The sequence below is a fragment of the Ovis canadensis genome, chromosome 18, assembly GCF_042477335.2.
Source record: "Ovis canadensis isolate MfBH-ARS-UI-01 breed Bighorn chromosome 18, ARS-UI_OviCan_v2, whole genome shotgun sequence".
NCBI lineage: Eukaryota > Metazoa > Chordata > Mammalia > Artiodactyla > Bovidae > Ovis > Ovis canadensis.
In genome coordinates, this window is record NC_091262.1 from 41,758,597 (window position 1) to 41,770,655 (window position 12,059).

The 12,059-nt window shown below is 49.6% G+C and overlaps 1 protein-coding gene across 1 annotated transcript in view; it reads right to left on the minus strand.

Annotated features, from left to right (window-relative positions):
• The window catches only part of ENTREP2 (endosomal transmembrane epsin interactor 2), a 243,756-nt gene that overhangs the window by 12,950 nt on the left and 218,747 nt on the right, over positions 1-12,059 (minus strand). Inside the window, exons 5-7 of the mRNA XM_069560063.1 lie at positions 8,705-8,812; positions 1,867-2,027; positions 1,063-1,198 (exon numbers count right to left, since the gene is read on the minus strand). Coding sequence (XP_069416164.1) covers positions 1,063-1,198; positions 1,867-2,027; positions 8,705-8,812 — 405 coding nt within the window. The remainder of the gene's footprint in view (positions 1-1,062; positions 1,199-1,866; positions 2,028-8,704; positions 8,813-12,059) is intronic.

The following is a 12,059-nucleotide window of genomic DNA, read 5'->3' on the forward strand; positions in this document are numbered from 1 at the left end:
CTCTGCCTCGGCTAGGTGGGTGGCAGGCACACCCCAGGAGTCCGAGCAGAGCCCGTGGTAGAGACACCCCCTAGGCGCCGAGCCTCTTCCCTTTTCTTCCTGTCACACAGCCACCGGCCTGTGAGACTTGATCCCCTGAAGACAGGACTGTGTCCAGTCACATCCCTGGAGGCTGAGCCCGGCACAGGGGGTCCCCAGGGCCACTCCTCAGAGGGTGGTGGGAACACACGGGCCCTGGAGCCTGGCCTGCTCACCGCGGGACCCATCTCACAGGGTGACAGCTCGAGGTTGGGCCTGTACCACCTCTGAGGGGGTGGGTGGGTGGCTCCATGGCTGCTGAAGCCCCATAGCCGTGCCCCTGGAAGTCCCGGTCCCGTCTGTGTCTCCTCTGCCTGGTGTACAGGGTGCAGGGGTGGCTGCAGCCTGCTCCCTGGATGGCTGTGTGTCCCCCATCAGACACACACTGTCCAATCCCTGCAGTTCCCCAAGGGGCCACCATCTGGCCCCATCACTACAGCTGTATTTGGGCCAATGCAACCTTTCCCTGTGTTCAACGTGTCTCTGCCCTGGCCAGTGACCCTTGATATTCGGCAATGACAGCACGATGACAAGGATGGTGATAACAATACCAAAGAAGTGCAAGTAGCTTTTGCCAAGTCAGACCCTGACATGTGCCCAGCCCTGTCCATTACAACTGTCCTGGTCCACCTGAAGGGCTTGGTACTATTATGATCCCGCTTCACAGATGAGGAAACCGAGGCCACACATCCTGAGTGTGTGCCTTCTGGGCTCAGGCCTCTCTCTGGCTGTAGCCACCAGGCTTCTGGCAGGAGCAGGGGTTCAAACCAGCTCTGTCGTGTGTCTGGCTGACCATGACAGTGACCTGTAGCTGAAACAGGCCAGAGCCCCCTGCATACTCAGGGCTCCCTGCGCCCCTGCCTCCTGCTCAGACAGGGCTGAGATACCAGTGTCCACAGGTTTGCTGAATGGCTGGGAGAGATTCCAAAGAAGGCAGAAAGGCTGGGAACAGGGAACTGGCCTGTTGGAGGGCCTGGGACTCACCTGGTTGGCAGGGCTCGGGCCTACCACGGCCTCGTAGGGTGGCGGGAGCTCAGCAGGGTACAGCAGGCCTGGGCTGTTGATGGCAACGCCATACAAAGTGCCGAACGGGGAAGAAGCGAAGTCCAGGTGGAGGCCCCTGAACGGCAGAAGGAGGAAGGTCACACTCTGGGGAAGGAGCCGGCTGTTCCCATTGCCCTCAGAGCAACTGGAGCAATTCCCATTCGGAATTCTTGGGTGTGTGAAAAAAAGCCTCATTCACTAGGTGGTTCTAAAGTTTGTTTATTGCTCTCAAAGGACACTGGTGCTTTCACCAACTTTACCGTCTTTTCCGTGACAATGAAAACCATCTTACAGCTGACTTCATCTTTAATTAAATGTGACTGTGACCTGACAGGAAATAGGCAACCCACTCCAGTATTCTTGCCTGGAGAATCCCGTGGACAGAGGAGCTGGGTGGGCTACAGTCCATGGGGTCACAAATAGTCAGACAGGACTGAGCATGCAGGCATGTTCAACCTGAGAGCTGTACTGTCTTTTCTGAGAGTGGAATAGGACTGGTCCTACCTGGGTTTCCTCTCGGATATCCTGCAGTGAGGCCAGAGGAAGCACATAGGTCTCTGAGCATCCCACTCCACCACCACCCTGCCCAGGGCTCTGCTGTCGGGACCAACATTCAGGCCTTCATCTGCCTCCCCTCTGCTCACCTGCATGGATAAGGAGCAACTCATGCCTTCCCCATCCCCAGACGGCTTCCCATTCTTGGGCCCCAGCATCCCTCAGGGAGGTGTCCCCGGAGACACCCACCTGTGGGCCTCAGCAGTGGGTGTGCAGGTGTACTCTGGAGGGTAATAGGGCGGAGGGGGCAGCGGGGGCACGAACTCATCGAAATCCAAGGTCTGGTGGAGCACAGTACCATGGGGGGTCAGGCAGGCTGGGCTGGCAGAAGGTGCCCTTTGTGGAAGGAACTGGAAGACAGAGAGGCTCTGAGTGATCGGTCGGCCGGTGTGACTTGTGTCTCATGAAGCTAATTGTACAGAAGCTTTAATGACACAGCTGGAACTCAGGGACTTCAACCTGTCAAACAGTGTTAGCTGTTCAGTTGTATTCAACTCTTTGTAACCCCATGGACTGTAGCCCTCCAGGCTCCTCTGTCCATGGAATACTCCAGGCAAGAATACTGGAGTGTGTAGCCATCTCCTTATCCAAGGGAAAATATTCCTGACCCAGGGGTCAACCCACACTGCAGGCTGATTATTTACTCAAAGGAACTGGCCAAACACACATGTGAAACAATGGCTCTGTGAGGATCCCCTTCCCTCTGGAGCCTCATCGCGCTCTGTTCCCCTGCTGTGCTTCTGAGGCAAAGCACAGTCTGGGTAGATTTTACTCCTATCTCTGCCACTAACTCAGGCTGCATGTGGCTCCTGCCTTCTCCACACACAGAGCCTGGTCAATGCCCCTCCAGCCAGTGTGAGCCGAGGCTTGTGCGTTTAATCATCTGAGACAGAGGTGCTTCCATGGCCAAGGGCAGTGCGGATGTGTCTACAGGCCTTGACTTTGGAAAGCCATTTGCCCCATGGCCACTGCACGAGGCTGAGCAGCCAGGATGAGGCCAAGGGCCCTGGGGGTCTCAAGGGGTGAAGACTCAGGAATTAGAGAAATCAACAATACCCTCAAGCATGAAACGCAAAAGGCAAAGTGCTTTTCCGTGGAAGGTCCAATTCCACCAGGAAAGAGAGAAGGTGAGGAGGTCCCGGTGATCCTATTAGCAGGTTTAAAGGAGTCAATGTGGTCATGCGAGGGAGGCTTTTTAAAGGTTAAACAGAGGTCTCCATTTCTGCCCTAAAGTCCAGATGGCCTTTCCTGGGGGTGTTGGCCTATCTTCAAGGAAGCATCTCAGACTTAGCAGCAGCCACCCGGCTCCTCGGCCTCCGCGGCGGGAATCCCATGAGTCACCCTGCCATCTCCCCAGTTCAGTTCAGTTCAGTCGCTCAGTCGTGTCTGACTCTGCGATCCCATGAATCACAGCATGCCAGGCCTCCATGTCCATCACCAACTCCCGGAGTTCATTCAAACTCACTGAGTCAGTGATGCCATCCAGCCATCTCATCCTCTGTCGTCCCCTTGTCCTCCTGCCCCCAATCCCTCCCAGCATCAGAGTCTGCCAATGAATCAACTCTTTGCCTGAGGTGGCCAAAGTACTGGAGTTTCAGCTTTAGCATCATTCCTTCCAAAGAACACCCAGGGCTGATCTCCTTTAGAATGGACTGGTTGGATCTCCTTGCAGTCCAGGGGACTCTCAAGACCCCTCAATTCTGTCTGCTAAGGCAGCGTCTATCTGGGAGCCCGGGGTCACTGGCCCTGGACTTTGCTTTGAGACAGGCGGGTGGAAAGCCACACCCTAGGTCTCCCCAGAAGCTGGTGTTGTTAGGTTCTACCCACAGGGGCGTGAGAGGGAATCAGACAAAGATGCAGCCAGGGAGGAGGGGTTCCTCAGACTGCTCCTGCCCCTCCTCCTCTCTGTCCTCTGCCATTCACCCCTGGGAAGTAACGAGATCCCTGTAGGAGCTGTGCTGAAATCCCAAGGGTGAGTCTTCTTCCCTCCCTGGCCCTGGGTTCAGTCTGTGTCTTATCTCTGAGCCTCGCCTGGTACCCCAGGCCCAGCAGATGCTCTGTGAGCATCCACTTCATAGGTGAATAATACCTCCTGGCTGCCACCTCCAGGCAGCCCCCAGGTTATCGTCTCCTTTCGAGAGTGTCTAACTCACCTCTCTGCCTTGGTTTTTTTCCTCTTGTTCTGCTTTAAAAAGTTATGTTTAATCCAGTGAGATGAGGTTACCACCTTTTAAAACTCTTTTACATGCCTCTGCTCCCTGAATCCCACCAGGTTTCCAGCCTCCTTACCCACTTGAATCCTCCAACCACCCAACCCCAAATACCAAACAAGGTCTGTTCTCTCTCCCTGGATCCTGTCTCCTTTCACCCTCAACCTCCCAGTCATCCTCAGGATGTGCAGAAATGCTCACTGTCCACCACTTCCTCTGGGGGCCCAAGCCTGCAGGGTGATGGCCAGGTGTGGAGCTGATCCTGCAGCTGGGTGTGCTGGGGAGGAAATGGGCCCTGAAGAATCACCTCCTTCCCATGTGGTTCTGCTTGCCCTGGGACACCTGTACAAGCCTTAGGTGGTCCGTGTGATGACAAAGGGTTACCTGTGCCTGGTGAGCAGTGTGAGGTTGGTGCCTGTCTGAGGTGTTCACATACCTTGTGTGGGCATCACTGCCCAGCTCTCATCATCCTCAAAAGATGACTTTGCATTTTAGTCTCTGCTGGAGAGAAGCCTGTTCTTATGGGTATGCTCTGGGGGAAGGACCCGTGTTAGGCACATGCTTCCCAGGTGGCGCTAGTGGTAAAGAACCCACCTCCCAATGCAGGAGACAGAAGAGATGTGGGTTTGATCCTTGGCTTGGGAAGATCCCCTGGAGGAGGGCATGGCAACTCACTCCACTATTCTTGCCTGGAGAATCCCATGGAAGAGGAGCCTGGCAGGCTGCAGTCCATGGGGCCACAAAGAGTTGGACAGAAATGAATCGAGTTAGCACGCACGCACATCCTTGGTAGAAAGAGCAGGATTATTGCCATGGAAAAGGCTTCTGAATGGAACTCCTGTCAGTAGGCTGGAGCTCTCTCTCCCTGCACTCTGGACCTAGGAGTGACAGCCCCCTAGGCATCCTGCTGCTCTCTGGTCCTTCTACCCCTCCCTCAGATGAGCAAGGATGCCTCCTCAAACAGGTTCAGACCAGTTGTAGTTACTACCGTTAATTTACAGTGAAATATGAATGCAGACAAGAAAACTTGCTTGTTCTGTGAAAACTGAGTTGGAGGCTTTGGAAAAGACTTCATAGCTAAGCAGAAACTGCTGCCAAGGTGGGTCTTGGCCAAGAGGTTGTCAGGATCATAAAACATCCATGCAGATGGCTTCACACAGCTGAGTCCAGCTGAAAGGAACTAAATCTGGAAATCACAGAGGGTGTGATCTCCACGAATAACCTGATATACCAAAGAGACCTATAGTCAAAATGAAGAGCCTGGCACCATACCAACCAGGGTGACAAATGCTCATTTGCATTTTTAAAGTCAAAATACAATGTTCCATGGTATAAATGCATCATTTTACGTAAGTCTGCTGTAACTGGCTTTTTAGGTCAAGACATCCATCGATCTTCATCTGATAGTTAAGTAACACCTAGGACCTGAAGACCTTTGTGGTGAACCCAGACCTCAAGGAGAGTCACTGGGTCCAAGGAGGGCTGGATGGGTAGAAGAAGCAGGTGAATTTGACTGATCTGGGAGCTCTTAGGGGCACTCTATCCCTCCGATATGGAGGCCAGCACCCCTTCCTAGCTCCGTGAGCAAGCCCACTGTATCACGTCTGTGAAGCCATGGTACTCTACCTGCCGCATCTGAAGCAGCTCCACTTCAACAAGGCACAAGACAAGTGGAGAACAAAAGTGACAGCAACAAAGGACGATGCTAACTAGCTGGTGCCGAAGGGAGATGCCTGTAATAGCAGACGATGTCCCTAAGGCTGGGTGGCAGGCAATAAAATAAGTGGGGAAGAAAACAGCTTACTGCAAAAATGGAAAACTGAGATTACACATAGGAAATAAAACTAAAAACATGCAATTATAGGCCTGTGGAGGTAAATGCTTTCTCATGAAACTATATCAATAAGTGGAATTTTATCATCAGATGGTCTTTTGGAAATAATGGTAGACTATTTTCAAATGTATTACAGGAATTCAATTAGATAAATTCTGACCATAGGCATAACAATTTGCATCTCATGTAGGCATGTTTTCATTATATGAATTCTCCCCAAATTATTAATTATTCCAAAATGTTGATTCACAGAAATAAGAATAAAATTGTGGGCTCCTTCCACGTGGGATAAGGCCTTTGTTTTGAGTCACAGTCTGTGGACAGGAGTGCCCCGTGGCTTTTCCTGCATAAAATACACCTGTAAAACATTTTCTAACTTTCTAGGTCTGTGTTTTTATAGCAGAGCCAGAACTTAAAGTTACTGGGGTAGCAATGTGTGTACAGACAACCCCTAGACTTTTTTTTAGTTTTTATCTCAACCCCCTAGAGTTGTCTGACCTACATTTACATTGATGGCAATATATCTAGTGACACTCTTTTACATAAGTGACAGTAACGAAAGACGAAGTTAACAAGCTGGTGCCGAACGGAGATGCGTGTAACAGCAGACGATGTCCCTGAGGATGGGTGGCTGGCAATAAGGTAAGTGCAGAGGAAAACAGCTTACTGGAAGATCTTTTGAGAATCTTTCAAGAGCACTCTATTTTACTGTAATAGAAATAATTCTCTTTTTGCACTCATATTTTGTTGGTTCACATAGTAGTAGAATATGCACTTACAATCCATATACCCCTGGTATAAACTGGTTTGGGGATACATACAACCATGGCTGACTATTTTTCTGGGCTCCAAAATCACTGCAGATGGTGACTGCAGCCATGAAATTAAAAGACGCTTACTCTTTGGAAGGAAAGTTATGACCAACCTAGACAGCATATTAAAAAGCAGAGACATTACTTTGCTAACAAAGGTCCATCTGGTCAAGGCTATGGTTTTTCTAGTGGTCATGTATGGATGTGAGAGTTGGACTATAAAGAAAGCTGAGCGTGGAAGAATTGATGCTTTTGAACTGTGGTGTTGGAGAAGACTCTTGAGAGTCCCTTGGACTGCAAGGAGATCCAACCAGTCCATCCTAAAGGAGATCAGTTCCGGGTGTTCATTGGAAGGACTGATGTTGAAGCTGAAACTCCAATAGTTTGGGCACCTGATGCAAAAAGATGACTCATTGGAAGAGACCCTGATGCTGGGAAAGATTGAGGGTAGGAAGAGAAGGGGATGCCAGAGGATGAGATGATTGGATGGCATCACCGACTCAATGGACATGGGTTTGGGTGGACTCTGGGAGCTGGTGATGAACAGGGAGGCCTGGTGTGCTGTGGTTCATGGGGTCACAAAGGGTCGGACAAGACTGAGCGACTGAACTGAACTGAACTGTACATTACAACCCAGTGTGCATGCTGTTACAGCTATGACAGACTTTCTTATTTGGTTGGTAATTTCTATTTTAATTCTGAAAACTAGGAAACGCAAACTTTCAATGTTTCCAGCCATGTGGTTCCGTTAGTTTGATCTGATTGGAGTGATAGTTCCAGACTGACAGGAAAATCTGCTGAGGTGAGTGGACCCTCACGGCACTTAACCTTCCTTCACATAACATACCAGAGAGAAATGTCTACACGAGGGCTCAGCGAGCAAGGCCAGGAGTTCATTGCTGCTGAAGAGATGCTTAATTAGGTGTCTTTTGGAAACTGCTGCCTCTCAGAAAGGTCGGCAGGCTGTGACAGCTGTGTGGAGGTACACAGGGAATAGGCCACACGTGATTAGAGCCGATGAATTTTTAACACCTTGATAATGATGCTCTCTGGCCCTGCGTCGTGAACTGATGAATTGCTACAGGGTGGGTGGGGAAGAACAAAACACACAGGCTCCTACAAGAACAACTTGCCTTTTGTTTCATAAGATGCTTGAAACATTGGGGAGGAGGCAGGGCAGGGCCTGGAGGGGCCCAGGGGAGCGGGGAGGGAGGGTTCCTACCCTTAGCATGAAGAACAGCATCTTCTCATCACTTCCTCTTGACTTGCTGACTTTAGTGGTAATGTACCGAGCAGTAGGTCATGTTCCGTTCACACAAATAACGAAGAGCCGTCACTATTACTGATTGTGTATTAATCAGCGTGTGACCTCCACTCTTGGCCTCATTGCTCCCCTGGAGACCAGTACTTCTTCATCTCTAAGACCCTGGCTGGAGGCTCCAATGATAGCCGACCAGTGACCTGCTGCTGGATTGCTAGCTGAGGGTTAGTGAGCAAGTGTGCAAGGCACAGTGGAGCAGTTTTTCAATTTGAGAAGAGCTCATATTCTAACAATCCTGCTTTATTACAAGTGAATTCTGGGGGACTTCCCTGGCAGTCCAGTGCCTGAGACTCTGTACCCTCAATGCAGGGGCCTGGGTTCAATCCCTGGTCAGGAAATGAGATCCCACATGTTGTAACTAAGGATTTGCATACTGCAACTAAAGAGCCCACAAAGAAGATCAAAGATCCCACAAGCTGCAATTAAGATCTGGAACAGCCAAATAAATAAATAGATAATTAAAAAAAAAAAAAAAGAATTCTGAAGCCTGGAGACAGTTGCATGGCTTAGGAGGATGTCTCGGACTATAGGATGGTTACCACAGTTACTCAGCAGCACAAACCTGGGGCTCCCTAGAGGCATGTAATGGCAGCTGGACCCCATCAGCATGGAGCTCCAACTGCACCTAAATAAATACATCGGTGGCATCGAATGTGTGGGTTTCTGTCTTCCAGAGGGCAGCATGGAGGGACCTTCAAGGATCTCCAGGCCCCATGTGCTGTCAGGGCTCATTTTCCTGGTGGGAAGCCAGCGGTGTCATGCTGCATTGCTCTCAAACTGGTTGGGGGAGGGGCCAGACCCCACCATTTTAACCGTGCTGCGGGGAGGGGAAGAGGCGGGGGCTACTTACCATCTGCAGGACGTCGGCGGAGACCATCTGCATGCAGCACATGGCTGTGGCCAGTGCACACACAATGGTGGACAGGACGTTGAGGGCACACACACTGAAGAGGAGTTCCTGCGGGAAAAGATGCAGAGGGCGTCAGCACTGTCTTGGCAATGCAGGCGGCAGGACCCTCAGCACTGCCGTTGAGGTCCAGGACAAGGACGGCCACCTGTTTTGTGGGACTTTATTTTTTTTTTCATCAAAACTGGTCTTTTATAAACACATTTGTGTACTCTCCTACATGGTTGATCAAATTAGATACTAAATGATGCATTTTACAATTTTGATAATTATTAGGTAGTTACCGTCTAAGAAAATCTTCAAAGTGCCAACAATTAAGTAGGTGGACCATCTCTGTCAATTATAAAGTCTAACTGAGAATTTTGATAAGAAAAAAATTTCAAGTCTTTTAAACTTCTTTTCTTGAGAAAATTGTAGATTCACTTGCAGTTGTAAGAAACCACAGAGGGACCCTGGGTACCCCTCCCTTGGTTTTCTCCATGGCAGCATCTTACAAAACTACAGTGTGCTATCACAGCCAGGAAGGACAATGACACAGTCAACACACAGAACACCTCCATGAGCACAGGATCCACCCTCCCCACCCACGTTGCCCTTTACAGACACACTCACCTCTCTCTCCCACTCAACCTCCCTTTCCAGACCCCTGTCAACCACGAGTCTGATCTCTGTTTTTATACTTTTGTCATTTCAAGGCTAGGATACAACTGGAAGCATACAACATGTGACTTTTCAGAACTGAGTTTTTTCACTCAGCTTGATTCCCTCAAGATTCATCCAAGTTGTCCAGGCATCAGTAGTTCATCCCTGTAGGACTTTACTGGAGAGCCAGTAGAGGAAAGGGATGGGAAGGGTGAGGGGGAATAAGGAGGATCACAGGAACCAGGAGCCCTTATTCTTGTTCATGGCAAAACCGTCCATGCCATTGTTGCTGTTGTTTAGTTGCTAAATCCTGTCCAACTCTTTGTGACCCCATGGACTGTAGCCCGCCAGGCTCCTCTGTCCATGGGGTTTTCCAGGCAAGGATATTGGAGTGGGTTGCTATTTCCTTCTCCAGGTGGTGCTACTAGTTAAAAACAAAACAAAACAAAACAAAACCTCACCTGCCAATGCAGGAGACTTAATAGACATGGGTTCAGTCCCTGGGTCTGGAAAGATCCCCTGGAGTAGGAAATCACAACCCTCTGCAGTATTCTTGCCTGGAGAATCCCATGACAGAGGAGCTTGGTGGGCTACAATCCATGGGGTCACAAAGAGTCAGACACGACTGAGGTGACATAGCATAGCATACACAGCACACAACTGACTATGTTCATTAGAAGGACTGATGTCGAAGCTCCAATGCTTTGGCCACATGATGCGAACAGCCAACTCACTGGAAAAGACCCTGATGCTGGAAAAGATTGAGGGCAGGAGGAGAAGGGGACGACAGAGGGTGAGATGGTTGGATGGCATCACTGACTCAATGGGCATGAGTTTTAGCAAACTCAGGGAGATGGTGGAGGACAAGGAAGCCTGGCCTGCTGCAGTTCATGAGGTTGCAAGAAATTGGACACAACTTAGTTACCGAACAACAAATTGTTAGTTTATCAATTTTCTAAGAATTTTTTTTGAAAGGAACTGAACATAAATTAGAGTGAATATAGTTTAATTTTGGTGACTCAGAAGGTATTAATAATCATTTCCTTGCTGGACTTCAGCTTGTTCCGAGTGTGTGCATCCACTGGCCTGTGGCTAAGCCATGGTCCTGGGTAGCATGCCTATGTGTCCATTGCAGATGGTAGTGGGAGCTGGCCAAGAATCTCTGATCCACTGTAATGACCTGCGTGACTTTGGGAAGCTGTCTCATTTCACTGTGCCTCAGTGTCCTCATCTGTAAAATGGAATAACAGGGCTTCCCTCGTGGCTCAGCGGTAAAGAATCCACCTGCTGATGCAGGAGACATGGGTTTGATCCCTAATTCAGGAAGATTCCACATGCCGTGGGGGCAACTAAGCCCTTTGCCACAACTACTAAGCCTGTGCTCTAGGGCCTGGAAGCCGCAACTACTGAAGCCCCCACACCCTTTAGCCTGTCTTCTACAACAGGAGAAGCCACTGTAATGAGAAGTCAGAGCTCCACAACTAAAGAGTAGCCCCTACTCACTGCAACTAGAGAAAAACCCAAGCAGCAGTGAAGACCCAGCACAGGCTAAATAAATAAATAAATGGAATAGCAATACCCACCTATCTCAGGGCTGTGAAGGTGAAATTAGTTCACAAACATGAAGGGCTCAGAGCAAGGCTCCGCACACAGTGAGGTTCAATAAACACCATCTACGATCCCATCACGGATGGCCAATCACCCGGGGACTTTCATCTGTTCACAAACACCGGAGGATGAATGCAGTAAAGGGCTTTAAGGCCTCATCCACAAATGCTTAAGGAAAACAGCCCCAGAAATGACTGGATGCCCACTCCAGAATGCCCTTCTCTGGCCTAAACAAATTCTATATCATTGCTCCTACCGATCAACTGAGGCAAGAGAAAAATTCTGACGTCCATGCCCCTTTTACTGCTCTGTTGTTGCTCTGCCTCTGGAAGGTTCTGTACACTTGTTTGAGTGACAGTAGTTTGATTAAAGCTCAGGAATATAAAGAATGAAGCCAAAAAGAAGGAAGAGGCACTCAGGAAATACACACAGAAGTAATTTAAATGATCTTATTAGCCTTTAGCCACCTAGCGACTTGGGTACTATTTATATTGAGAAGTAACATTTCCAATCTGCATTTAACTTATATTAAAACATTTCCACATGTGCCCAGCCTAGACAGTCTGGATAATGCCTTCTAGGATCTGTTCAAAGATAAATGGAGGCACACAGAAGTTTGCGAGAGTTTTGAATATATAAATATTTGGATTGAGGAGCCACAAGTGGCATCACCAACTCAATGGACATGAGTCTGTGCACACTCTGGGAGATAGTGGAGGACAGGAAAGCCTGGTGTGCTGCAGTCCACAGGGTTGCAAAGAGTTGGACACGACTGAGTGACTGAACAACAACAGCAAGGTGGCTTCCATGAATGAGGCAGGTGAGGAAGAGAGGCAGAGGATATGATGGATAGGGGACTTGGTGATTAACAGGAGGGAGTAAAAGAGAAAAAACAGTCACCCCCATGGCCTGAGCAGGGGCAGCTCTTCCAAGATGGGCAGGCTGCATGGGGTGTGGAACTGTTGGGAACAGTGAGGAAGAACTCATTGGGGTCCATCGAGTCTGAGAGGGCTGTGGTTCTCTGTGTGGAGGGAGCTGAGTGTGTCTG